The sequence below is a fragment of the Anoplopoma fimbria genome, chromosome 13, assembly GCF_027596085.1.
Source record: "Anoplopoma fimbria isolate UVic2021 breed Golden Eagle Sablefish chromosome 13, Afim_UVic_2022, whole genome shotgun sequence".
Taxonomy (NCBI): domain Eukaryota; kingdom Metazoa; phylum Chordata; class Actinopteri; order Perciformes; family Anoplopomatidae; genus Anoplopoma; species Anoplopoma fimbria.
In genome coordinates, this window is record NC_072461.1 from 13,628,358 (window position 1) to 13,655,443 (window position 27,086).

The 27,086-nt window shown below is 41.4% G+C and overlaps 1 protein-coding gene across 1 annotated transcript; it reads left to right on the forward strand.

The window, feature by feature from the left end:
• Positions 1-2,212: 2,212 nt before the first annotated feature.
• Positions 2,213-25,562, forward strand: fkbp15b (FKBP prolyl isomerase family member 15b). Its single transcript, XM_054610913.1, has 29 exons — positions 2,213-2,434; positions 4,547-4,650; positions 4,742-4,820; positions 5,058-5,127; positions 5,217-5,291; positions 9,011-9,109; positions 9,252-9,401; positions 9,511-9,579; positions 10,640-10,783; positions 10,948-11,102; positions 11,197-11,245; positions 11,363-11,479; positions 13,979-14,063; positions 14,203-14,303; positions 14,395-14,482; positions 14,696-14,805; positions 15,198-15,296; positions 15,422-15,516; positions 15,978-16,080; positions 17,888-18,059; positions 18,825-18,961; positions 19,161-19,316; positions 20,389-20,541; positions 21,265-21,357; positions 21,470-21,583; positions 22,566-22,673; positions 22,922-23,550; positions 24,810-24,918; positions 25,074-25,562. Exons 1-29 carry the CDS (start codon positions 2,385-2,387, stop codon positions 25,149-25,151), a joined length of 3,591 nt encoding a protein of 1,196 aa, XP_054466888.1. The 5' UTR covers positions 2,213-2,384; the 3' UTR covers positions 25,152-25,562.
• Positions 25,563-27,086: the final 1,524 nt, after the last annotated feature.

Sequence of the window (27,086 nt, forward strand, 5' to 3'; positions counted from 1 at the left end):
CAGCAGAAAAACGGACTGATGACAGTTGTGATATAGGAAGAGACAGATGCCATTTTATTTTTGTATATTTTTGATAGGCAAAAGATGGTTAAAATGCCATAAATCTAAAGTAATATTGCTGTAAAATGATGATGTGTAAATACTGAAAGAGAGTAAAGACGATGGATTATATTTAATGGTCCAGTGTGTATGTGTTGAGTGGTGGAGAGGCTCATAGAGTGGGCAGTGAGACCTAAGTACCTATCAGATCATCTCTGTGATACAGGTCCATTCTGTTTTCAAGGTTAAAAGACTGCTCCAAGGGTTTGACATGTGGCACGCACAGTGAACCAAAATACACTGATAACACATTAAGAAGCAATTTCAAAATTTCATATCAACCATAAAATTACATTCAGCTTCACATCATGCAATGTGCTCCACAGGATTCCCATTAATCCCCTATTATTTATTTTATTTATTATTGTTTAATGCAGTGGGTGAAATCTAAAAAGTGACTTAAAAGCAGTTGCAAGGTTTGCTTAGAAGCAGTTCAGGCTGCAGCCAAGTGTCAAACTGAAATCTGTCAATCGCTTCTTCAATATTTGATTTTTTGAATGAAACATAAACTGCAGTTCAGCATAAGTCAAAGAAGTTTACGTTTGTAAATTTGAGAAAGGTAACACTTTAGAAAATCACATTATGTCAAACACATACACAACTTGCATTGTTGTCATAAGCACACCTTCATTAAGTGTTTTCGTAGTTATGTTAATTTGTCCATCCCCTGTACAGTTTATCAAGCACTGATTACAATTATCAACTTTCAGTGCTCTAATATGTTTATGATTATAAAGACAAGCGGTCACCTTATATTTTATAAATGCAATATGATATTCGTAAAATTTTAAAAGACATTACATCTTCTAAAAGGGACTCTAAGGAAGTTGCAAAAGGCAAATATATATTTAATTATTTTATTTTTTATTTTATTTACTTCCACATCAAATATCGGTTGTAAGAGTTTGGGATTTAAGAACTTAAGTGAACCTCATGGTGGTGCTAGAGGACAGACGTGAACATCAGAAGACAGAATGAGAAGTATGAGGCTATCCATGAGTAGGCTGGACCCGCATAATGTTATGACGGATCAACATGCTATTTGGAATTCAGCCAAACAATGTAGGTCTTTTAATGAACTTGGCAAAGAAGGAAGGCATGGGCCTCAGACTGAATTAACAACCATTGTAGGAAACATGGCTGTGTTGGTGTGAAGGTAATGAGATCTATTTTTACAGTGATGATGATAGGAAAACATTTGATAACAGGTTGGAGGGAGTGCTCTAACTATTTCTGTTCTATATTCCATAGCCATACAAAGTATTACATGCCACAGACTCACCGGGAAATACTTTCATTTGGTGAAAGTTGTCACTCTGTTTGCCAAACTGCTGTTGATTGGCTTCTCTCTCTCTCTCTTTTTCATAACTTTATAAAATAAAGTGCACCTATCACATATGTATCAAATACAGTAGGTATATGAGCTGATAAGATTTTGAACACCATATAAAGTATATATAAAATGAAGTAATAGTTACATAAAATAAAAAACTATTAAAATAAGCAAAAAGGTAAATAGATACATTGATGAAAACAATTATAACATATTCTTAAGTCTTACATATGTTGTCATAGTAACAAATATGACTTACATATAGTGTTATCAAAAATGTTTCAATTATTCAATTCTGAAACTAAAATAATTAATGTTTTACCAACATTTCCACAAAACAAGCAGATGTTATCTACATCACGTATCCTGAGATGATGATTCAGTGGACAGACAGATTTATGTCGATTTTTTAATTCAATCCTCTGACCTTATTGGGAATACACAATTCATGAGACAAAACCCAGGCTCTTCCCAATTTCTCTTTTTCCAAATGTAGGTTTCAATAGAATCTGCTTCTTAGTTATTCAATTAGTATTTATTAATTAGGGTTTTCTTTGTTAATGTCATTTATGCCACCTATATTCTATATTACGAAATTCTCTCCTTCTTTAATCCCTTCTGTGAGGTCAGAGGTCAGGGTTGAACACAGGCCAGCATGCCCTGACAGTCACTGAGCATACTTGATGACTGAGCAGACCTCTCGGTTCCATCTCATGATGGTCTTGCGCTGCCCGTTAAAAGCCACTGAGTTTGGGGTCATTGGACTCTCTGTACCGGTCTTTGGCGCCCCCCAGTGGTAGCTGGAGCTCATTGAATTCGGATCAGGTGGAAAGTCAGCTGATTCCACCACAAACAGGAAGGGGAATCTTACAACCAACTAGTAATGTGAAATAGCTCACTCGTTTGTGCCCCTGTTTTATTTATTAAGGAAAAAGGCTCCAGACATCAGAAGATGTTCGGTGGAGACGATGAAGAGGGGGACTTCTTGTCTCCATCAGGAGGGTGAGTGGTTTGTTTCCAGCAAGCCGATGCTATTAGCCTCGGAGCTAACTAGCTAGCTTACCCTCATTTAGCCATGATTAGCTGTTCTCGTCTATGAGCCAATATTTAATTTGACATTTGGCAAATGATTGTGACTTTGTTTGCAGGTAAGAGCTTTGAGAGAATAACCTGAAGCCAAAGAGATTTAAAAAAAAATCAAAAATCAAATAGTTGTTATCTTTTTCGGCTTCCATGTTGCACCAGGACATGTGATTTTTGTTATATCCCTAATTATTCTTCTACCAAAACACCAGTTCCATAAGAATATTAACTAAGTTCTTTCAGAAGAACATACATGCGTAATTGCCGAATTCTAAAATGAGCTCAGATGTTCATCACAATCACTGCTCACGTGAGACTTTTGATTTTACCTCCAAACTAGAGAGCAGAACATGACGTGTTTCTGTCTGTGCAGCCAGGTGTTCTTTAAATTCATATGAAAGAAGCTTCTCACATTGACTGTTACTGTATGATTATGATGAGATGTGATTCACTGGTTCCTGGTTTACAGACAGTGACTGAATGTTGTGACTGACCAAAGGTCACTTCATGGCCTCAAAGCTCTGTCTTTTAAGGTTTATTGTCAAATGCAGTGTTTAAATTCTAGCTTAAAGTACGCAAAGATAATCAATTACAGAGAATGAAGATCTTTTTTTTTTTTTTTTTTTTTTTTTTTTATACATTCAATTCAGTTTATTTTGTATAGCCCAGAATCACAAATTACAAATTTCCCTCAGAGGTATTGGTCATGTTTTGTGAAGCCACTTAAAATGGGAGCTGTGATGATGTCAAATGATTGGATCCAAATCCTGACCTTTTTGTTACTCGACAGACTAACTTCCTATAAATATACCTTTTCTTCTCAATTATGAGACAATCAGTTAGCGCTCTGCCACATTCTCTGACTGACAACCGTGTTGTGCTGTCTTGACACTGCATGACCATTGTGTGATGGCAGCACAGTGCGTATGAGCTGGAGGAACAAGCAGCCAGTGTGGGGGCATGTTCCAGGGGGAGGAGTGCTATGGTGGCTAATTCCTATCACATGCTGCCTGTTAGAGGAGCAGGGCGAAGCCTTTTGCCTCAGCCCATCTCTGCTCAGCGGCGACCCAGCACCAAGTCAGCCCGCCTCGCTCTCTCCCGCCGCTGTGCTGTTGAATCTACCACGGTGGTGTGACCGCACCGGGGGAATGAGAGATCAGGGGGTGACCGTGGACTGAAGCGTTGGGACGTTGGGACAAAAGGAGTTTGACTCACACATGCAAACAGACGGCTCATCCTTTACCATCGGAGATGAGGGCCTCAAGGCTTTCAACATGTCGGTTATGGAAGATACCAATGATTACCAGTGGAAGGAGTTCCAGGGGTCAGTACAAGTTAGCAGGGCAGTTCTCCATCGCTTGTCTTGTTTTGATAGAGCAGAGACTTTGCAGAGATTTTGATCTATCCTCCCCGGTAAATACTGAGATCTATGCCTATGATTGAGGGTCATAGCTATATCTATGTTGTAGTGGTTTCCTTATTACAGTTGTTGTCAGAAAGTGATTGGCCATCAATTTTCAATGTTTCATCAATGTTTGATCAAGTGTTTGTCATTTGTTAAGCACAAATGTCCAATGTTTGCTGGTTCCAGTTCATCAGACTCATCTGCCTCTCTTAAAAAATTAAGGATGACTACGAAATCCGTAGTTTGACCAAAAATGTAGCTCCATGATGCAGAGCAAACTCGATCTGCTGAGGAAAAAAAGTGTGTGAACTACTTTTTATGAGGCCAAGAACTATCTTTTACACTATTTCTTTTCATCCGTCTCCCTCAGCGACCGGAGTTTGCTCAATTGTTATGAAGCTGTTGCAGCTCTAATGACAACAGAGCAGACTTGATGTAGTTTCAATTGTTAAGCGCTGTTGAGGTTAGGCTGGCAGCTGAGGTGACCCCTGAGACAGAGATGAGAGGCTCACAGGGCTGCGTCAAATGTCCTGTCTTGTACCTGAGGCCATCTGTAACCATGGAGTGGGTCGTACATTTCGATAACCATATGTAGATGATCTTCACACTTGTTCTCCTCCTTGCAGGGCTAAGTTGGCCTCCCTGTTTGGCCTAGACAAGGAAGGCGTTCAGGGGAACGAGTCCTTTCAGTACACGGCACCCAAACAGCCTAAAAAGAGCTCCAATTCAGGTAAGACAGTCCAAACGTAGACGTCAGTGACTCAGGATCCAGCCGTGATGTTGAGGCTGAACTAAGTAATATGTCCTCTGTTTGTTTGCAGCACCAGCCACCCAGAAACCAGCTCCACCACCTGGAGCTCCTGCAGTGTTATTTGCCACAGCAGTCCAAGCCTTCAGATAGTAAGGAGCCAGATTTTCTTATTTTTTGAAGCATTTGTGTGTAGCTTGAAAGCTTTTCATGTCTTTTCTAAATGTAAAAAGTCTGGGAGCTACAACTATGATCTGCTGCAAAAACTTAAAAACTCTAACTATACAATGGATTTCCATAATAAACTGCATACTTAAGTGACAACTCTCAAAATCATCTCATACCAAGTCAAGTGAAAAGCTTTCCTGCCCCTTTTGTCCCATGTGCAGTATTAACGGACAGTATGTGAAGCAGGGGAAGCTGGGAGCAGCCGTACTGGGCAACCACACAACAAAAGAGGTCGGAGGTTTGCTAATTGGTCACTCGTTTGGGATTATTGGTGTGACTTTTGATGTTTATGAATAATGCACCTTTTTTTTTTTCTGCAGTACAAGCTGCTTCTGTACTTGAGCCAACAGAAACAAGTGACCGCTGCCAAGATTCACATGGGCTTTGTTTTCATGGTGAGTGGAGACGTAAAGAATGTTGAATACATATGGACAGATAATGTGCTGCATTAGAGGAATATCACACTTTGCACATGTCCAACAGCGTATGAAACCACATTTGAATAATTTCTTGGTCTGAAAATGTTTTCTAACTGTAAATATGTAGGTATCCTTCACACTCAGAAGTATGTGGGACGTAATATGTATTTATTTGATCTTATTCATATTTCATTAGGGTCTGGTCAGCAGCTAACTTTGTCATGAGCCAATAGTCCTGGTGGTGGCACTCCAGCAAGCTCTGTCTTACTCAAAAACTGTAAAACCAATTCAACCTTATCACATTTTTGGCTCAATTGACACCAAACTTGCTACACTGCATTTTCAGAATGTCCTCTATGCAGCCAGATTCTTTGATTGATCAAAAATTAACCCTAGATAAACCTCCAATGTTGATGAAAAAAAATCTATAAAGATAGATTACAGACATCTCTATGTTGTCTAGATGAAGTTCACACATTCACAGAAATTTGGTCAACTCAGTTAGTCAACTCAGAGTTCAGGGGTCCGTCAATTCACGGTGAGTCAACTCAGGGTTAGTAAACTTGGGGACTCAGAGTTCAGGGTTAGGCTCAGAGTTTCTTAAACCTGCTTCCTGAAACAGGGCCCAGGACTTGTTCTTTCTGTTGAAGGTTGTGAGTTCAGCATCCAGGTGATGCAAAGTAAACATGCTATTGCTGACTCAGGCATTGTGCTGTGTGTTTTGGAAATGCACGATTTCAAAGATATTTAAGGAGGGTTAAAAGTGCCCAGCTCTCAATGACTTCACTTCCTCCGTCTCATGTCCTTTGCCCTCACTTTTACCTGTCTCGTCTGGTTTTATTTCTTTTTGTAAAGCACTATCTGACATTAAATGTAATACATTAACAGGGGCTCTGAAGGTATGGTCACATTACTTTTCCAATCAAAGAAATTCCCAGCCTCTGCCCCGAAAAAGGCTGTGATATCATATGTCTCATGTAGGTAATAAGTAAAATTGATGATCACAAACATTTAACAGCATATGAGAGCAAAGCTATACTTGGTAGTATAGTTAAGAGAGACAGAGTGAAATGTGAAGTCACCATACCGTGACTTGGGCCAGTCAGAGCTCCTGTTACCTGGGTGTGGGTTGGACTTTATTGATATGATAGGTGTCTTTGAAGTAAAGTGAAATCACAAAAGGGAAACTGTAGACATTAAAGCAAGACAAAGATTAATTCTGAGATCGAATATGATAAGCATAACAAAGAATATATTTTATAAAACTTATTTTACGTATTTATTTTAAGATTCAATCATACCTTCAAACATCATGTGGAAATGAATTGATCTTTATACTATTCTTTTTTGGTTTTTTTTGAGTTTTTAATGTTTACGCATTGAAATAGAAATTTCAATGATGCATGAATCTCATGATCCTCACCGGCAGAAGACATGTTGTCTGCTATCGTTAGGTTGAAGCTCCATACTCTTGTCACATAATGATGACTCCGCCATCTCTGTGACAACTTAGCAAAGTCCCTTCACCTATAGAGATGCGTTGAAAGCTTAGGAATCACTGGGCAAGTCACTACTTGTGGGGAGGCAGTTGCTCAGATGAAGAGCAGGTCATCCTTCTCTCAGAGGACCGGCTCCTCTTGTCCACGTGGATATGTCCTCGGGCAAGACACTTAACCCCATATTGCTCACACATTGCTCACATATTGTTCACCGACCAACTCATGGACCTGCTTCAGTTTGCCTACACAGCCAACAGGTCTGTAGAAGATGAAGTCACATGGCCATCCACTTCATCCTCCAGGATCTGGACTCCTCAGGAACCGACGCCAGTATTCTGTTTGTGGACTTCAGCCCTGTCTTAAACACCAATCATCCCGTCTCTGCTGCAGAACAAGCTCTCCCAGCTGCATGTGCCAGACCCCACCTGCAGATGGATCACAACTTCCTGTCTGACTGGAAGCAGCAGGTGAAGCCTGGGAAACACATCTCTGACTCCAGCACCATCAGCACCGGTTCCCCTCAGGGCTGCGTTCTCTCCCCTCTAGTCTTCTCCTTGTACACCAACAGCTGCAACCAGTCACCAGTCTGTCAAGCTCCTGAAGTTTGCAGATGACACCACCCTCATTGGACTCATCTCTGGTGGGGATGAGTTTTCCTACAGGTTGGAGATTGACCATCTGAAGACCTGTTGTAGGCTGAACAACATTGAGTTCAACGTTCTTAAGACAGTGGAGAGTGGCAGTGTTCTGTTTTACTGGAAAACGAAGCCTCACCTGCCCCGCCCCTATCACCCTGTTTGACTCCCCAGAGGATTCCTTCAGCTTCCTGGGCACCATCATCAACCAGGACCTGCTGACCTTCAGCTCTGTCACCAAGAAGGCTCAGCAGAGGAAGTTCTTCCTGCTGCAGCTACGGAAGTTCAACCTGCACTTCGACACTGCCATCATTGAGTCCATCCTCTCCTCCTCCATCACCGTCTGGTACGCTGCAGCCACTGCCAAGGACAAGGGCAGACTGCAGAGTATCATTCACTCTGCTGAGAAAGTGCTGAGAAAGTGATTGGCTGCATCTGCCGTCCCTCCAGGACATGTAGGCCTCCAGGACCCTGAGGGGCAGGAAAGATTGTTGCTGACCCCTGCCACCCTGGATACAGACTATTTGAGTCACTCTCCTCTGGCAGGAGCCTGAAACCTCACGCCACGTAAACGGTTTCTTCTCATCAACAAGACCTGGGACCCCCACTGACTCTGACATCAACAGGACCATGATTTAACTTTAAACACTTTAAATACAGACACTTCAATAACAGACACATTTTAGCAAATTCTTGTTTATACTATTTACTGTGTTTATTGTTATGCACCAATCACCAAGTCAAATTCCTTGTATGTGCAAACGTACTTACTTAAATAGTATGTAGAGCAGCTTAGATCTATGTGAGTCCAAGGTTTTTTCTTTAGGTGTCTGCTACAGTCTCATTCATATTTGTAAGTGTAAATGAAAGCAGTTTTGAGCTTTTTTTTGTGTAACTGGAAATGAGCAGTGATAAAACGGTGTCTTTGTACAATCTTTGGCTCAGTACATTTTTTTTTTTAATTCGATGCATCTTCACAAATGTTGTGCTTTAAATTGTAATCTCTTTGGCTATACCTGAGCAGATTCCAGAGGGGGATTTACTGGGATCAGTTGTGATTATGACATGAAATGTTCTGTGTTGTCTATGTACATTCTATTCTGTATGTTGGAAAAAAAAAAAGTAATCTTCATTGTTAACATTATAAAGGTCCTCTTCCCATTGCTTGACATTTTTTCAATATTACGTCCAGTATAACTCTGTAAGCTATAATATAATAAATTAATTAAATCATCTTCTTTAAATGTGAAGATGTTTTTCAGTCATATTCACAATTTTCTTCTGAAGTATATATTAACTGACAAACATTTACAAAGTTGGGCAGCACACTCCAGACTCCATATGAGTCTTTCACTGTGAAGATAAATATTTGCCAACACAACAGGAATATAATCTCAAGCTCATGACACTAGCGATTCCTCCAGAGTGTAACTTGTGGAGACTATGGAGCAAGCTGCTGATCAAATGAGCAGATTGCTGATTAGAAATGATGCAGAACTGAAAAAAGAAAATGGAGGGATCCTCGTCTTGTCCCTGATCACATGTTCTTTATCTCCTGCAGGTTCAGCCCAACAATTACTGCACTTTCTATGACGAGCAGAGGCAGAACTGGTCCCTGATGTTTGAATCAGACAAGGCTTTATGGGACTTCTGCAAAGAGGTGAGTTGGGTGTGTTGACAGCACAAGATCCACCAGTATCAGGATCCATCTTACACAACCTTTTATTATTCTTACCCACATTAGACACATAACCACATGTTATGTTGGTTATGAAATATTGCTTTATTTTTATGTGCATCAGGTGTGTTTGGCGAAAGCGAACAGCGCAGTCTCCTTAGATGCTGTGGTGGTTCAGGATCTGAGTCTTGGTGAGGGCCAGGCGGTGGAGAACGGAGACTCGTTGGAGGTGGTGTACACAGGCTGGCTCCTGCAGAACCACGTCGTCGGCCAGGTCGCACACTCCCACCATTATTTAATTCCTTTAGTCATTTAGTCTCCAATTCCTTTGGGTTTGACTCCTTTGATGGCACACGACTCATTGAGTCCTAAAATCATTGCAGATGTTCGACTCCAACCAGAACAAGGACAAGCTGCTCCGACTGAAAATTGGAGCCGGAAAAGTGATCAAAGTGAGTCAAAATGTACTTCACATGATAATAATAGCACATTAAGTTCGGTCCCAATGAAAACACCTTCTCATACTGTCACATATTCTTATTGACTCATTTATCTTTATGTGTTTTCTTCTGCTCCTTTTTATTACTACATTTCAGTCTATTAGTATCTTTGTATCTAGTAATATGCTCTTGGTTTTGGATGGATTCCTTATTTATTTATTTTTCACGAGTGACGCATGAAGTTTGTATATAAAACCTTTTGTAGAGATTGTACTTTACCACCAGATGTTTCCCATCCCAACATAATCTGTGAGGTGGTACAGTATCCAACATGTTTCATTCGGACTGAGAGATGCTGAAATCTAACATTTTCCAATTTTTTTCTCTCAAATACTGTAACATGGATATGTCAACATTCACATTTTGGTCTATATATGAGTACAAGCAAGAACGACAATTTGAGAAATCATTGATAATGTAGATATAATAATTGGTCATTCTGCTCATTTTGAATCGATCAGAAAACTGTAAATGAACTGCAGTTCATCTAAAAACCATGTGAGCTCTGGTGAATGACAGTGTGACAGGATATGAACATTACATTGACCTATCATCACAAAGCCAGATTGGTGGTCCAGCCAGCTATCTTTGGGCTTAACTTAGATTTGTTTCTAAATTACAAAGCTGCCTTACTTTTTAGATCACCATGGTAACCTACGCTGCACAGTTAACCTGCCCAGAGCATGTCATGCTGTTGTTAAGACAACAGCATGACAGATGTTAAATAAATGCATAGAATGAACATAGAATCAAAAGAACCTTTACTGAGTGTTTGAATGATCTATATGACTGTCTGAAGTTTCAGTCTACTCTGTTAAGCATTCCAGACACATGGGACCAAATATCTGAAGGCTGTCTTTCCAAGATTAGTGATTACTTTGACAATAACTGTCTTATCTTTAAAAGGCCAGCCTGAACTGAATGCATCATGTTTATCATCATTATATGATTGTCATTCTATTTTACCGTACATACACTTGTTACATTATCATTACATTTTCTGTATATGCAGGGCTGGGAGGAAGGGATGCTCGGGTTGAAGAAGTCCGGCCATCGTCTCATTGTCATCCCACCAAACCAGGCCTACGGATCCAAGGGAGTCCCCAACCGTGTCCCGGCTAACAGCACTCTTGTTTTTGAAACAGAGCTTCGACGGGTAACATCCTTCTGCTCTTGTTTTTGTTCTTCTCTAATACACCTGATCATTCTAATGTCAGACAAATGCTTTAATGCAACGTCCAGTAGGACTTCTTTACTCCTAGTTGCTTGTCATGTTGGTGAAGTGAGCTGAAGCCTTTTCTGGGTTTTTTTGTGCCTTAGGTGAAGTTTTCCAAGGACAGCGGGTCTCTTAGTGGCAGCACCAGCTCCAGAGGCTCTGCTGCTCCCTCCCCTGTTCCCTCCCCAGCCCCCAGTGTGGAGAACCTGGCCCTGGAGCCCCCAGTACAGACGGCTGCCTCCGGCCCCGGCAAACCAGGGTGAGATTTAAACCTCAGGAAAAAGTTGACAGCATCATCTTGAACTCTTTCATCACTTTAGATGACCTGTTTCTGGCCTCTTCTGTTTTTGCAGTGAACCACCACTTCGTGCAAAGTCAAACTCACTCAGTGAACAGCTGGCAGTAAGCTCCCTCACTGCTTTTTTTTCCTTCTTATTAGCCACTTAATATGATACGATATCATTCTGTTCAGTTATTTTGAAGTCATATTAATAGAAGCTTTCTTTTCTAAAACTTCAGAATCCAGACGCCACAAAGGCCAAGCTGATCTCTCGCATGGCTAAGATGGGCCAGCCCATGTTGCCCTTTATGACAGGAGTGGCCGGCCAGCCCGAATCCAGTGACTCTGAGCTTGAGGTGGGTCTGCAGGTTTTACTCTCAATTTAAAGAATACTTCTTGCAATATTCTACATTTATTATTTTTTCGGGTGTTCCGTCTGTCCGTCCCTTTCTCGTAAATGCAATATCTGAGGAAACCCCAGGGATTGTCTTCCAATTTGGCTCAAATTTCTACTTGGACTCGAGGATTAACTAATTCGATTTTGGTGGTCAAATTCTAAGGTCGCCGTGGCCTCACAAAATGCTTTTGGCCGTAACTCAAAAACTCATATGATATAATGATCAAGTGATGGCATTTTGGAAAGACATTGATCTTAATTGGTTAGCGGAGGCAAACAACCTCGAGATGCTAGATCAAGATCTTATTGTCAACAAATTCCATAAAGAGACCAAGAACAAAAATGAATGTACCTACTAGTATTGTGTGTGTGTGTGTGTGTGTGTGTATCACAGCCTGATCTCTTCTTCCTCGGAGCCATAGAGCTCCATTAAAAACACCTCAATGAGCCTCACTGTCTCACTGGGTGATATGTTCCTTTATCACCATGAACACACACACTATAGTTTATTTTGATTCAATCCCACACAAACCATCCCTATCAAGCACTCACTAGAGCAACATATGTGGATTAATCCGCTGCTGAAAATAGTCCCTAACAAATGCACTCTTTTTTTTGCTGTTTGGGTAATGTTTGATAACAACTACAGGGACTACCTCATTTAGGAAATTATTTAACCTTTTTTGAAAAATAAATGATAAATCTGTTAGAAATTGTGCATCTTGAAGAACCTCAGACAGGGTAGAGAAGTCAGAAAGTACTAAGAGACAAGCTAACTGTTATGAAACAGTCTTAAATTGATACTGATGCCTCTATATGACCTACACAAGTTAACGTAGTTAGCGAGAGGATTGTCTATTTCTAGTTATTATATAATGTTATTGTAATTATTGTTAATGCTTGTCACGGGTGCCACCGGGTACACGGCAGCAGCATCTCCTCCTCCGCCTCGCTGCTCTGCTGGAGACCCAGGCCGTACTGTTTGAGCCTGCTAGAGGGAAGGGAGGCACGGGAGAACCAGAACCAGGACTGACTGGAGCAGACCATCTGCAGTAAAATAAGAGTTTTTTTGTGAAGGGAATCTAATGCTTGGAAACACTACTGCTTTTCACCACAGGGACCGGCAAAATCAACACAAAATGAAAGTTCTTTTAGTAACTTCAGTGAAAAGAAACAAAAAAAAATATAAAAAATATTATGACCGCTAACAGCCTCCATCTGCACAAAAGCTCAAAATTAAATAATATTTAAATATTGAATCATTCAGTATCGAATTAAATCATCATCCTGAGACATTTGCATCGCTTGAGGAAGGCTTACAATGATAAGTTAGAAATGCAGCAACTTATTAAGAAGCTTTAACTAGTAAGTGTTTGCTCAGTAAACATTGTAAACATGAGTTTATGGTCTCAATCTCTAGTTTCAAGTCTTCTTCAATACAGCATGATGTTCATTTAGTAAATGATGGTCCATTTAGAGTCAAATCGAGCATAAAGCAGGGTATACTTTAGTGGGGACTTTATTATGGTTGACAGATCACAGATAGAGATCAGGTTCCACTAATGTTTTTAGTATTACCCGATATTTAGCATTACATTCCAGTAGTGTCTGCATGGGATTGTTTCAGACTCATGTGATCTGAACATTTACAATAACTCCAGATCGTTGTCAAGTCCAAAAAGTCAAACTTTATTTTAAAAGACAATGAGCTAATGAAAGGTTCTCCTTCAATCTGTGTTGTCGGTGTTTTGCTTTTCAAAAACAACCTTTTCATTGTGGTCAATGTTTGAATTTTTAAGGTGACGTTATATTTCTATATACAGTCGATGCTTCATTCTCATTCCTTCTCATGTTATTCATTTTTGAAGCTCTGCTGTTGAAGCTTCCAAACTACTCCACACCTCCACAGGTCACTTAACCTTAGATATCTCTCATGTTTGCACTAATGTTGGCTCCGCTGCTTTCAGGGACTATACATCTGTTTAAATGGAATGATCTGCAAACTCCCCTCAAACCAGAGTCTTGCATTTCGCTGGATGTTTTTCTTTCATCATTCTTGTTACTGTGTTAAATTCCTTGTTTCTTGTGTAAATGTGTTGTTTTCTGTTGTGCTGATAGTGAATGATTCTTGTTTGCAGGTCTCTCTTGGAAAAGAGACCTTAATCTCAATGACACTAGTTTATTAAATTAATTAAATTAAGATTAAATAAAATTCAAATTCAAAAAGTGCAACAGAAGCTTTTAAAATGACATGCGGTCCAGACCTGTCCAGTTATAAAATGTCTTGTGTGGCTCCAGAGAAGTTTCATCAAGCCTGTTCTTTAATTAATCTGTCTCGTGCACATCACCTAATTCACGGAAATGCAATACAGAATAGTTGGAGTGCAACTATAAAATGTCTATCTGCCAAATCTGGGCTCATTACTGACGTTGTGCCACCTCTGGGTTTGTTCTCCAGGACACCAGTGGCAGCAGAGCAAAGGATGGGCCTGCAGCTCCATCTCCAGTGCAGCTCTCCACTGCTGCTCCAGCTTCAGCACACGGTAAACTTCTTCCACCTGTTCACATGTTCATTCCACCTGCAGCACCTCTGGATTACAAACAACACAGTTCCCTCTGATGTTAGACAGTATGCTTTTACTATTACTTGATAAATTCCCTGAAATTATTTTTTCCCCGCAGTACATCCTCATCCTCACACCGCTCCACCTCCTGCCTTACTTCCTGTTATGACCACTGTTGCCACACAGCCTGGGCTGTCGGCCGGCAGCCATGCCTTTCAGGTGAGATTCAGCCACGTTTTGTATTGACTCATCATCAGTAAGTACACCATGGACCAATCTGTTAACATCAGTGCATGATTTTGTTTCATAGCCTTACTCCTACTCACAGAGCTCTGTGGCTCCATCTCAGCTGCAGCCTGTCGGCCAGGTCTACCCTGCACAAACCATCCCATACATGGGTAAGACACAATGTTCATGTCATTACAAGAAGCCATTATGATTGGTGGAGTGTTGATGAAGAGGGTTGTACAGAGGGAAATGTAAAATGTAGTGCAGTTTGTTAGTCAACCTGTACCCTAAACTCTTAACACTTCATCACTAGAACTATTCAGCTGTGAGACGGTTTTGAGTTTGATTTGGATGCTGAAACCCTTTGGTTGTGTTCTCCTCAGGCTCCAGTGATGTGACGTCCTTCATGATGACTGAGGCCCGACAACACAACACAGAGATCCGGTTGGCGGTTGGGAAAGTTGCAGATAAAGTTGATCATCTGGCCTCAAAGGTATAAACTCTCTGTAGGAGAATGTGTTGACCAAGAGGCTTTAAAGGACCACTGTGTAGGATTTAGTGGCATCAGGCGGTGACCTCTCTTTTCAAGAAACTACGGTGGCCTGCAGGTGCATTTGCCCCCCCAAAATTCACTTCATTGTAAAAAGGTGAAAGGCCATCTCTAGAGAGTTGGGTTTTGCAGTTCTGGGCTAATGTAGACATGGAGAGCTCATTCTTAGCTAACAGAAACCCAACAGTTCTTAAATTCAGGTCAGTAAACACAAATGAAAATATAGTTATGAATACAATATTTCGGTTCTTCTTAAAGATCCCCCTAAATCCTACACACTGTTCCGTTAATAGAAAGGAGATACATCTGGTTCTTGTCTTGTTTTACTTGAACAGATAGATGACCTTCAAAGGCAGGGCAGTCATTCCATGGGTGTTCCTAGTATGTCAATGGAGACCTCCATGATCATGCACAACATCCAAAGAATAGTCCAGGTACGGTGCCTGTTTTTGGAGCCTCTGTTACCCGTGTTTTTTTCCTCAGCTCCATATATAACACAAATACTTTTTTTCACATCACATCTGTCGATGTAATTGGATCATACTTATTTTATTTATAGGAAAATGAATGTTTGAAAAAGGAAGTCTTTGAGAAAAGCTCTCGCATTGAGGAGCAAAACCGTAAGATCGGGGAGCTGCTCAACCAGAACCAGAGGTGAGTCAGAAAGAGACGGCCAGAACATATGTCACTAGAGATGTACATATGTCATATAACGTGGAGCTCTTCTGTTAAAAGCTCCATTATGGGACTGGGAAATAGGTCTATGTAAATCTATATATTAAATGTAAGCTTACTTAATCTCTTTTAGAGAGACAGTGTCTCACACAATGTCCTCTGACACGTCTTTGTAGTCCTATCATGCTGCAGTGTGAAACTGAAAACTGTCGATTAAAATAACAATGTAACTGGTAAGAATAATGAAAAACGGTAAAGATTTGTATCTGATCTCACACATTACTATCAAAATGACTGACTTGTCCATATCTCATCCTCACTGTCACTGTGATTTGTTTGACTAGCGGACCGGTCCAACTGATTAGCTTAAAGGAAGTATCAGGAAAGTGTTGTTGGTGTATTTGAGGTGGATGTAAAGGGATTGTGCCGTGGTTGTCTAGGTTTGTGGAGCAGAGTAACCTGCTGATGGAACAGAGGAACGACTCCCTCAAGTCATCCAGTGAACAGAACCAGACCAGGTTACTGCAGGCGGAGCAGGACAAGGTGAGGATGAAAGGGGGAACACATGAGACTGTAGACTACACTGTTAGTCAGTAGATAGTGGTTTATTATGGAGCTAAACCATCACATACACAAGAGCCTTGACATACCTTTGTGGTCAGAGCCTTAAATGCAGCACAGCTGGCCTGGATACAGTGTCACGTAAACCAAGCGTGCAATGTGAATGTACCTTCAGACTGGATTTGGTTTTCACATGTCAGTGAGAGCCAAACTGATGCACTGTGGGACCAGACGTATATGTGCGATGATGAGAGAGACGAGAAATGTAGAGGAAAGCCAACTATCTGTTAGTGGTAGTTTAGAAACAGTGTCTGTAGTACAACGTTTGTCCACCAGAGAGCACCGATGTCTTTATTTTATATAATGTCCTGCTAAGTACTTTTCCTCTTTAATAACCAAATTTATAAAAAAAAAAGATCTTTATACATTTTAAATATCTCTCTCTGTATAACTATATCTATATAAAGTTTTTTTAAGGTGTATTTTTTCTTGTAAAATAAACATATATATTCACTATTTCCCCATTTGTACTTTTAATATATAAGGGACTCAGATGATATAACAAAAGCAAATCAGACAAGAAAAGGTGCTACAATTTTGCGTCCATAACTACCTTTAAACTTAATTTTTTCACATGTTCTTGAAAACTATAAATCTCAAATTTGTGTGAATTTGTCAAACACACTGATGATCAGCGGTTCCTCTGTGGATGGGGAACATTTCCTTTCTTCTTAACTTAAGTAAACCATCAAAATAACCATTTGATCAATTAAAAAAACATTGTCACAGAGTTCAAACAGATGGTTTCCTCAGCTCATAAGCATTACATGGTTTTCACAGTACAGTGACAATTGACAACATGACTTTGCAGTGCAAAGTGATCATAATTCAGAGTACATGCATCATTAGCTTCTTGTTCTACGCCATGTGGATTTCACCTGAGTAATTCACTTCATATGTAATGGATGATTTCCTGTCTGGTTCCTGTTACACATCTGATTCTAATGATAAGGTGTTCACTCTTTGCCGACTGCTCTCTGCCTGCTTGTTTGCGCTGCAGTGCTGCTCTGAGACAAATCTCGCCTTTACTGCTCTCTCTTCTCAGCACGCTCTGCCTCAGGACCTGGGCTCCGGCCAGGTGAGCCTGTTTTCTCTGTGTAACGCTACCAGACGGGGGTCAAATAGTATCTGCAAGAGTGGGGGAAAAAAAAAAGCGACAAAGTGAGATCATGTACGTGCTACAAATCAGTGGCTGTTTTGAGAAAACAAAGCAAATACATCTCCTCAGTTTGTCGTTGACGGTTTAGATTCAGGAAGAAAACCCACCCACCGCGTTCTGCCTGCCATGATTCCTGTTTAGAGAGCAAAACAGAAAATGTCTATGTCACAGGACAGTAGTGAGTTTGGACAATCTCTGCAATTGATTTCAAATTCACTCTGGATGCAATACTGTGACATATAGTCAGCTGAAACGTGCTGAGAGTGTGAGGCATCATGTGGAACTACTATTTGACCCAGATCTGACCTCTGCCACTGGATTCATCCTCCTCATATCATTCTTCATCGACATTTGAACTAACTTTCTCTCTTCTTTTCCCATCAGCCATCACTCACCATTTTTCTCCCACAGGGCCACGCTGCTCACACCACTAGCACCAGTAGCCACCCATCTAGGCCGTCGTTATGTCGTTCCACTGTCTCTGTGTGGCCTGGTTTTTCCTTCATTGTAGACAGCCAACGGTACTTCCCCTCCTCTCACCCCTCCCCTGTCCTTCTGCCTCTCCATCAGGTCCGTCTGACGGAGGATCTGGTTTCGTCCACGGCCCAGCTGTCTCAGCTCCAGCTAGAAGCTACAGCTCAGCAGCAGAAGGCCGTGGTGCTGCAGAGTAAACTGAGCTTGGCGCTGCAGGACAGTGAGGAGCAGTGCAAATGCATCACCGCCCTGGAAACGCAGCTGGAAGGTCAGAGTTGACCAAATCTAAGAATTAATACTAGAGGCCTGGAACAAATCCGTCCTTCATGAAAGTTCTGATGTTCATTTTGTGTTGTGTTTTTAGAGGTGTTCAACTTGACGATGATTTTGGAGTTAGATTGTGATCCATTCTATCGTCGTTACTGGAGTTGACAAACTATTTGCAACCTCTCTCAGTAAAACACAAAAAACACAAATACTTGGAGTGTATGTGGTCACACTCACTTAGCCAGTCCTTTGCCCTGCTCTACAGACATGGTGTAAATAATCCTGACTTCGCAAAGGTTAGCCGGCTAACGGAATCCTGATAATTGTCGTCTAGTTAACATGTTTCTAAAACACAGATTCTAAAATCTTCAACAATTTGACAAATGACTTAAAAAAATGTAAAACTTCAAAAACAGGTCAGCAATAAATGCTCCTTTTTTAGAGCTCAGGAATTTCCTTAGACAGCAGGAATTTCATTTATAACCGTTGCGTAGCACAAAAAGGTGAGGTGGTGAACTGAAGCCAGACTGTAGAGATTAAATATGACATCACAGGTATGATGATGCCTCTCATATTTCATTTCACGTTACTTTACACTTATGCATTCTCTTTATCATAAACGGCTGAACCAGCAGTGTTATTTGTGTTTGTTCTAGGAGCCATAACTTAAAGCACATTTCAGAAAAATCCATCAAAGACCAAATAAATGCTGAAAATATAGGATGGTACTCGCTGATAACTAACTCTGCTGCTTTACATGTTCCAGAGCTGAAGGAGGCAGCAGAGAGGACTCAGGCTCAGCACCGCTCAGAGAAGCAAAGACGCAAAGAGATGGAGCTGAGAGTCAACAACATGGAGGAGGAAGTGCAGGACCTAAAGAGTGATAAAGAGAGCCTAGAACGAGTAAGTGTGCTTCATGTTCATGTCGGACTGACTTTGGTTCTCCACAGAGGGCAGGAACTTCATATCAGTATCAGTGCACAGAAGACAACATGTTGACAAGAACTGTTCAGATTTAGAAAGAATTCACGCAGCAGTATTTGAAATGTGAAATACAGGTTATGTAAATGTTGACCAACAATTGGTTCCCCTTCCTTTTAAGGCATTTTCAGAGAGGAAGAACAAGTGGCAGGCCGAGCGTCAGCGGCGGGATGAGGAGGTGGAGGAGCTGCGTAAGAGCAGCCAGAAGGAGGTGGACAGCCTGCGAGCTCAACTCCGCAGTGCCAGATCCAGCACTGACAACGCTGCATCTGAACAGGTGGAGTCCAATGACACGGCTGTACTGTGGGAATATGAAGGGGAGAGGGATGGTGTAATCACTCTCGTTTGGACTTCTCTCTGACTTCCTTCAAATATATATTCTGGATCAGTTAAAGTCTTAGTGAGGAACTTTTAACTGGTTCTGAGTAGGGCTGTTCAAAAATATGGATAAAGCTTACCATAACGATAGTGTATCGATATGACTGTGATTTATACATAAATATAAATAATACAGTGTGTATTTTATTTTCAAATGAAGTTCAGGCAAGTGCATTTTAGTAAGAAAGTGACACAATGAGAACACAATATGTACTTTATTTTCATACATTTTTTTATGGCAAGTGCATTTCAGTTCAATGTGTTTACAGCTGAGTGACTACTTGCAATACAAATATATTTTTAAGTAGTTTTGATGCAATCAGTCCGCTGAGTTATCAACTTGTGCTGTAGCTATGAGACTATCCAGGTGGAAAACAGCAAGTTATATTTTTACATTGTGATATGTCGTATCATTACACGTGTATCGTATTGTGAGGCCAATACACAGCCCTAGTTCTGAATCAGTCTCAGTTTAGTCTTGATCCTCTATATGACCTCCATCAGTAAACGAGACCATCAGAGAGAAGATTGTCTGTTTCCATAAAGTCATTCTTATTGCTTGTCATTATTGCCACCGGGTCAGATTCTGGTGAAATCAGATGAAATCATGCAGGTAACTCATTCAGCTCAGACTCCAGCAGGGCCTCCATCAGGGACCAGTCCACTGTGGACAGACCCAGGTCCAGTAGAGACCAGTCCACCGTGGACAGACCCAGGTCCAGTAAACACCAGTCCACCGTGGACAGACCCAGATCCAGTAAACACCAGTGGACAGACCCATCCAGTGGACAGACCCAGATCTGGCTTTATCACAGCCTTTGACCTGCAGTCTGAGATCCGGCGAGAGGTGGAGGGCTCAGAAATAGCTCTAGTAAAACACGTTGTATGGAAGTGTTTATCTCAAGTGGCTACATTGTGGACCTGGCTTTACATAAGTCCACTAACTAACCTATACCATGTATGTGTCACAGTTGTCCCAGCTGCAGGCGGAGCTAGAGGAGGAGTGGAAGGGGAAGTGTGAGCAGATGTTGGCCTCTGCTAAAGAGCAGCACAGAAGAGAGCTGGCGGAGCTGACGGAGCACAGAGATGCTCTGCAGGACAAGCTAACGCAGCTACAGGAAAAGGTAGACCAGCCAGCCATGATGAGACACAAACACACCAGTCCGAGCAAGAACATCAGAGAGTTTGTTTCATTGGTTGTTGACTTAATGAGGAAGTCCAATTATGCATATATCAGTCACTTTATCGGACTACAGATTACATTATGGGAAATGTAGGCCTTACTAAAATACTAACATTAGTAAAAGTCATGATTACTTTGGTTTTAAATCTGAATCCAGCATATTTATGATGCTGGAGTAACCCTTTTATTAATTATGTTATTTCTCTGGTATGATTGTTTTATCATTTCATGTAGGGCAAAGTTATAATACAGAGAAAACTTAGTACAATATGCCATTTATGTTAATAACATCTGCGTCAATAAATGAATGAATGAATGAATGAATGAATGAATAATAGGTTCCTAATTATTTAATCTAATGACCAATGTCAGGTGACATAAAAGCTCTTGAACACAACTGTCAGATGTTATTAATACATGTACCAAAATCTCAAAGGGTCAAATGGCTGCTGCCAAAGAAAACAAATATATTAAGTAGTTGATTTTTTTTAACGCTAGCTTGTTAGCTGAAAAAAAATCTATCTTTTTTTTTAATCCTACTTAGTTTTTTTCTTTAAACTTGGATTCAACTTCATTTGAAACAATAAAAAGTTTGAAAAGCATTATGTAAGTGTGAGTGTAGGATTTTCCTTCCCTTATTTATGGCCTCTCTCACGCTCAACAGTTTACGGTTCTGAAGCAGTCAAGAGATTTAGAAGAACAGACTTCGCTGCAGCACCGCGGGCAGACTGAAGAGCTGCAAGCCCTTCAGGACAAAGTAAGACGGATGACTAGCTGCTAGTCAGCCGGATCTTCTAATGAGATCAAAGGGTCATCATTGGCAGGAAATGCAACGGTCAGAATGTCACTATTATGTCTTTCTCTTTAAGTACTCCACCTCGCAGCAGCAAGGAGAAGCTGTAAGGGAGAAACTGGAAAGAAGAGTGGCTGAACTGGAGAAGAAGCTGGCAGAGCAGGAGAGCTCAGGAGACACTTCAGCAGAGGTGAGAAGTCATTCATTAACACACACACACACACATACATACGCACGCACACACGTCATACCCCATAGCTCCACCCCGTCCCCGCCGTCTGCAATAGCCTTGCCCACAAACAGGAAGTAAAAGCTACAGGGGACATGACATGATGTTTGCTTTTAGCTGTCCTGCAGAAAAGTTTGCCTTTTTGGATTCCAGTTGATCACTGGTGTCCTCACTGTAAAACACCACTATGAATGTTTTATCTGGGACATATGCCTTTTGTATGTTTAGTGTTGAACTTACTATGTTTGAACAGTATCTGTTTTAGTAAAAAAAAAAAAAATTGTTTTATACTCAGATATAGAAACACAAAGTCTTTTTCCTCAAATACTGAGTCCATCCCTACACAGGCTATGTTCTCCAATGCTGTAACTACTGAGTATACTCATATGCATACATGAGTCAGAGTGTAGAGCAGGGAATGTTAGTTTAGCATCTGTAGTGGCAGTGTGTTTTTCATGTGAACACAAGATGTTATTCATGGAGATTGATCCAAATGCTCAAGAATCGTGTGTAGTTTGATAAAGTGTGGTTTAGAACTGCAAGCTGAGTGTAAAGCAGGAAGTGCTTGTATTGTGGCAGAACTGGTTCAGGGTTTTGGTTCATGAGTTACAGGTTGTGGTCTCCGTGTCTTAAGAACCTGTATTGATGTAAACAACTGAGAAGAGATGCAGAAGCATTTCACCAACAAGGCTGTGTTTATTAAAGTCCTACAGCCAAAGGTCTATTTAGAGCCTTACAGTTTCATGTAACCCAGTACAAGTTGAACCAGCACCTTTTATGATACAGTCAAAACTCCATCTGAATAGGATTCTAATGTTACGGGTGTGATGATGTAATAAATATGGCGTGTTGTTGTCTTAAGGTTACGGTCTGTGCGTGTGTGTGTGTGTGTGTGATATTACTCATGGTTTCTGAGCACTGATACAGCTGTGTGTACTTGCAGGTGAAGCGTGTGATGAACGGAGTGTTTCACTCTCTGCGGGGGGAGTTCGACCTCGGTGAATCTTACAGCGGCCAGGCTGTGCTGGGGGTGATCGTCACCACTATTAAGGTGAGTGTCTTACACAAAGAAATGCACAGCAGCCAGGAAAGAAAGCACATAGTGTGGTCACTACTCAGAATGTGTTAAGAGCCTGGCAGCAGCATTTTGATGGCAGTAATACCCAGCTACTGTATACACACACACACTTCATTTCACTTCATATTCACTGTAATAGAGGTGGATGATACTCACTGTCCGACTAGTGCCATGCGTATGTTTTTGACCTTTCTTCAATCATATGGATCTTTCTATTCCAGAATGTAACCCTGCAGCTGCTGGGTGGGACAGACAGAGCTTCACTGACACCGAGTAAGGAGGAAGAGGAAGACGAGGAAGACGAGGAGGAGGAGGAGGAGGAAGAAAGTGATGATGTGAAACAAAGACAGGAGACTGTACAGAATGTGCATGTGAATGGTGATGGAGAAGTCGCAGAGGACAAAGAATGTGAGGCTGATTCAGATTCTCACCAAGTGAGTGAGACCCGGGTGGATCAGGAAGTAGCAGCGGAGACGGAGACGGAGACGGTCACTGAGTCAAAGACACAAAGCCAGGCAGAAGCATTAGAGGCCCCTGAACCCAAACAGCCAGAGACGGCAGAGGTTGAAGGGCAGCAGGAGACGGTAGCACACTCGGTTCCCGGAATCCCTACAGAGGAGAAACACAGCGATACGGGTGCAGATCTGGACGATGAACCTGATGAGAGTTCACCACCTGAGGATGGACAGGAAGCTGTGTCGGAAAGAAATGCCGCAGTGAGCAGCGAGGTGGACAAGGAGAGCGTGGATGATGGAGAGCATGTAGGGGAAATGGACGAGGCTTCCCAGAAGGCCTTTGGACCCCCAGCCAACCCACCTCCGCCACCAAACAGCTCTAGGGAGGACACAAGGTGAGTCCTGGCGTCAACCCTTACCGAGTCTCATCAAGTCTGAGCAAAGTCTGGTCTTCTGATCAACAAGAGTAGTCTCAGTGCAGTGGTGTGGTCGATCTCCTGCAGTATACGGCCTTTTCAATGGCTTCTCTTTAAAATAGGAGGTTTGATATTGTTCATTGGGGTAGGGGTCTATATCATTCTTTTTTTTAAATGGCTGTATAACTGCAGATTTTAGGGTTTGTGGGAAATAGCTAACGTAACCCGCTAGATGGTTTGTTACACAGAAACATCTGAGAAGCCATGAATGGAAACTGTTCGGAGAAGGACAGGTGCTTTTAAAGAATACTTTGCAGGTGATTGAATGAAACATCTGTCAATCAAACTCTTACCAAAGCGAGTCAGCAGAAGAGTGAAAACATATTTTCCATGGAGAAAAGCCTTCAGTGTCGTCTGTGCTCTTCTTTTTGAAATAAAGAAATACTCTCCAGTTCTTATAGCACTGATGCTTTCGCAGCATCTATGCCATTGTTGTTTAGAACTAACAGCTTCCTCTCTGTGTCGTCTCACACCTAAACCACGCCCCTAGCTGCCACTAGCTCCTCACAGGAAGCTGATTGGTCCAGACACAAATCCATCACCTAAAGATTGACCAGATGGATTTTTGTGTGATCAACAGTCACCAGTAGTTAATAAGGCACGAGCACTTTTAACATATTACTGCCTCCACCAACCAGCCAAGTAGTAGTTCAACTCCATGTCTATCCAACATGTTATCACTCCATCCTTTTATCATAGCAGACATCTGTGGGAATTTACATAATTAGCATATCCATTCTTAAATTCTGGCCAAAAATGTGTTTTGTGAGGTACCATTAAATATTTTTGTTACAGTCAACAACAACACTGCACGTAGGTGTCTGTTTTCGTGACAAAAGCGGAGCAAATAAAGTTGTTTGACTGTGGAGGGAAAGTTTGATTCAACTGACAAAGAACCAGGTGAAGGTGAACAAAACAAAAATAATTCACTTTGACCTGTGGACTTCACATGTTGTCAGATGCGGTCTTGAAGGCCGATATAAGTTCATTTCAAATGAGCAGGTTATGACTCCACTAGTAACATGTTTGTGCCGCCCATCTCTACTAAAGCACGCAGAGAGTCCTGCAGACTAAATGCCCGTCTGAACTGTTGTCTCTTGCTTGCTTCATCCCCATTGTCCTTCTCCTCTTTGCTGTCTTTCTGTACCACCCCACCCTTCTTTCATCTATTCTCTCAGTCTGACTGGGAGAATGGGTGAGGAAAATGGAGAGGAGCCATTTTTCCAGATCACAACTCCTGCCAAACCCCCTGCAGCACCCAGCGAGGAGGAAGAGGATGATGAGATGGTGAGGAAGGATCTCCTCTCTTTCCTTGTGTTTAGTTTCAATGTGAAGTCAGTCAGTGATGTTTTATCACCACATCACATCATGCTGCTTTAAAGAGATGACGGTGTGTTCTCTACGACAGCATTATTGTCACCATCTCTCTCGTTTGTGTCCAGAGCTTGAAGGGGCGCCCCCCTCCTGCCCCTCTCTTTGGTGATGATGAGGAGGATAATGATCTGGACTGGCTCAACTGAGATGACACAGGTCTGCCTTCAACACTAAAAAAAGGCCAGAGGTGCTTCAGCAGCTGTCTGTGCGCGGTGGAGCAGTCAGGACCAAAAGAGAGGATGAACCTGATTGGACGGAGTAGACAGACGGTGTGTGCTCTCCTGTTGACTGATAAGTCCAGGCTCTGATTTGGTTTGAAATAACAAGCCTGAAAATCACAAAGAGAATCAAAACAAATGCGTTTCATTAATCATGCAATATCTGTTGGTGATGTACTTCGATCCCAATTTTTTACATGGCACTGTAGCAGATGAGTGTGTCGAATCAGCAGGAATCCTGTGGTTTTAATTATTAGCTTGCTGCTTTAAGAATAGAACTTTTACACAATTTTGCTAAACTGAAATTCCTTCCATAAAATAAATGACATGTAAATTGTGGTCTTGGCTTTATCGTTTCTCATGGCGTGTTGTTGTGTGTGTCAAATACGTTTTGTCTGCAGTAGTTTAAATAAGCATTTTAGAAACCTTTGAAACAAATAGGCCTGGTGCTTGTGCATTAAATTATCCCTAAATAGAGGATATACATTGTGATGTGGGTCTTTTCATTATCAAGTTGTATGTGTTTTGTCAATTGTTCTAAGTTAGTTTGTTAAATTTACAGCATATTTTTATATTGGGAATGACTGTCAGAGACCAGCAGGGGGTGTTCGAGAGTCTAATAAAACCACACTGTTGCTAAGCAACAGAAGTGCCAACCATAACCTGTACCAGATTGCATAAAGCTGACTGACTGACTAAAGGGAAACGTTTGATTACTAACACGTGAAAGGAAAGGTAAGTGTTTTATATTGGCTTGTGGATTTAGAGAACAGAAAAACACCCAGGCTGAGCAGAGGATATGCCAAACTGCATTCAAAGACCTATTTGTTACATTGTGTTTTACAAAGTTCATAAAGCAATGTTTAAGTCCAGCCTGATGTTCCCTCAGATCCCAGACTCACAGTGAGGGAGCTAATCAGTGGAACACCAGTATCAGATCAGACCTCGGTATCACATAAAGTCCTTTTGGAGCATCTCTGCTGAATACTTGAGGCGAGCCCTTTGTAGTCCACTGGTAACAGCACACTGTGACAGAGCAGACAATGAACCTAACCATATCTAGAACAATCTCTCTTCCATTTGTATGTCCTTCTGTGTACCTGCTGTTTACTGTTCTCGTGTTTGTTCTCCTGCTGCTGTGGTTCTGTATTGAATGTCTTACTGCTGGTGGTATGCTGCTCTTGTTCTGTGGTTGTATTGTCTGTCACTGTTGTCTGTTGTGTGCTAGTCTGCCAGTCTTCATATAAAGATTGTTGTCACATATAATGCTTGTTGTGACTGTGTGACAGTAATGGCTGTGTTGGAAATGTTTGGATGTGTTCTGCTGTCTTTTTATCTTTTTATCTTCTTAAAACCCATTTGAGCGAATTTTCACAAAGATTCTAACATTCACATTCAATGTTTTCTTATTTGGGATTTGTTCTTATGTAAGAACAGAATCTGTCCACAGTCAAGAGCACACTGATTTACACTTGAGTATTGACATGTTTGTGTAAAATAATGCTTATTGCATTTTCTTCAATTTAACAGTTGTGCTGTGTCCTTTGGCAATACCTGCCCTGAATTGCTCCCGATCAGTGTGTGGATGTTGTATGAATGATTACATGTTCCTGATGGGCAGGTGGCACCTTGCATGGTAGCTCCTGTCATCAGTGTATGAATGGGTGTGAATGGGTGTGAACGGGTGAATGGCATGTAGTGTTAACGCGCTTTGAGTGGTCAGAAGACTATAAAGTCGCTATACATGTACAAGTCTCACTGAGGCCAGAGATGACTGGCAGCCAGCCTGGTCAGCCAAGACCTTCAGGAAGAATCCGGTGGTCTGGGAGAGGATACAGAGGAAGCCCACCCAAGAGGAACACC

Bases quoted from the DNA above. Each gene is read 5' to 3' on its own strand.
- fkbp15b (XM_054610913.1), top strand. From the start codon at position 2,385: ATGTTCGGTGGAGACGATGAAGAGGGGGACTTCTTGTCTCCATCAGGA. The intron at 4,651-4,741 runs GTAAGACAGTCC...GTTTGTTTGCAG, and splicing joins TAAAAAGAGCTCCAATTCAG to CACCAGCCACCCAGAAACCA. The intron at 24,919-25,073 runs GTGAGGAAGGAT...GTTTGTGTCCAG, and splicing joins AGGAAGAGGATGATGAGATG to AGCTTGAAGGGGCGCCCCCC.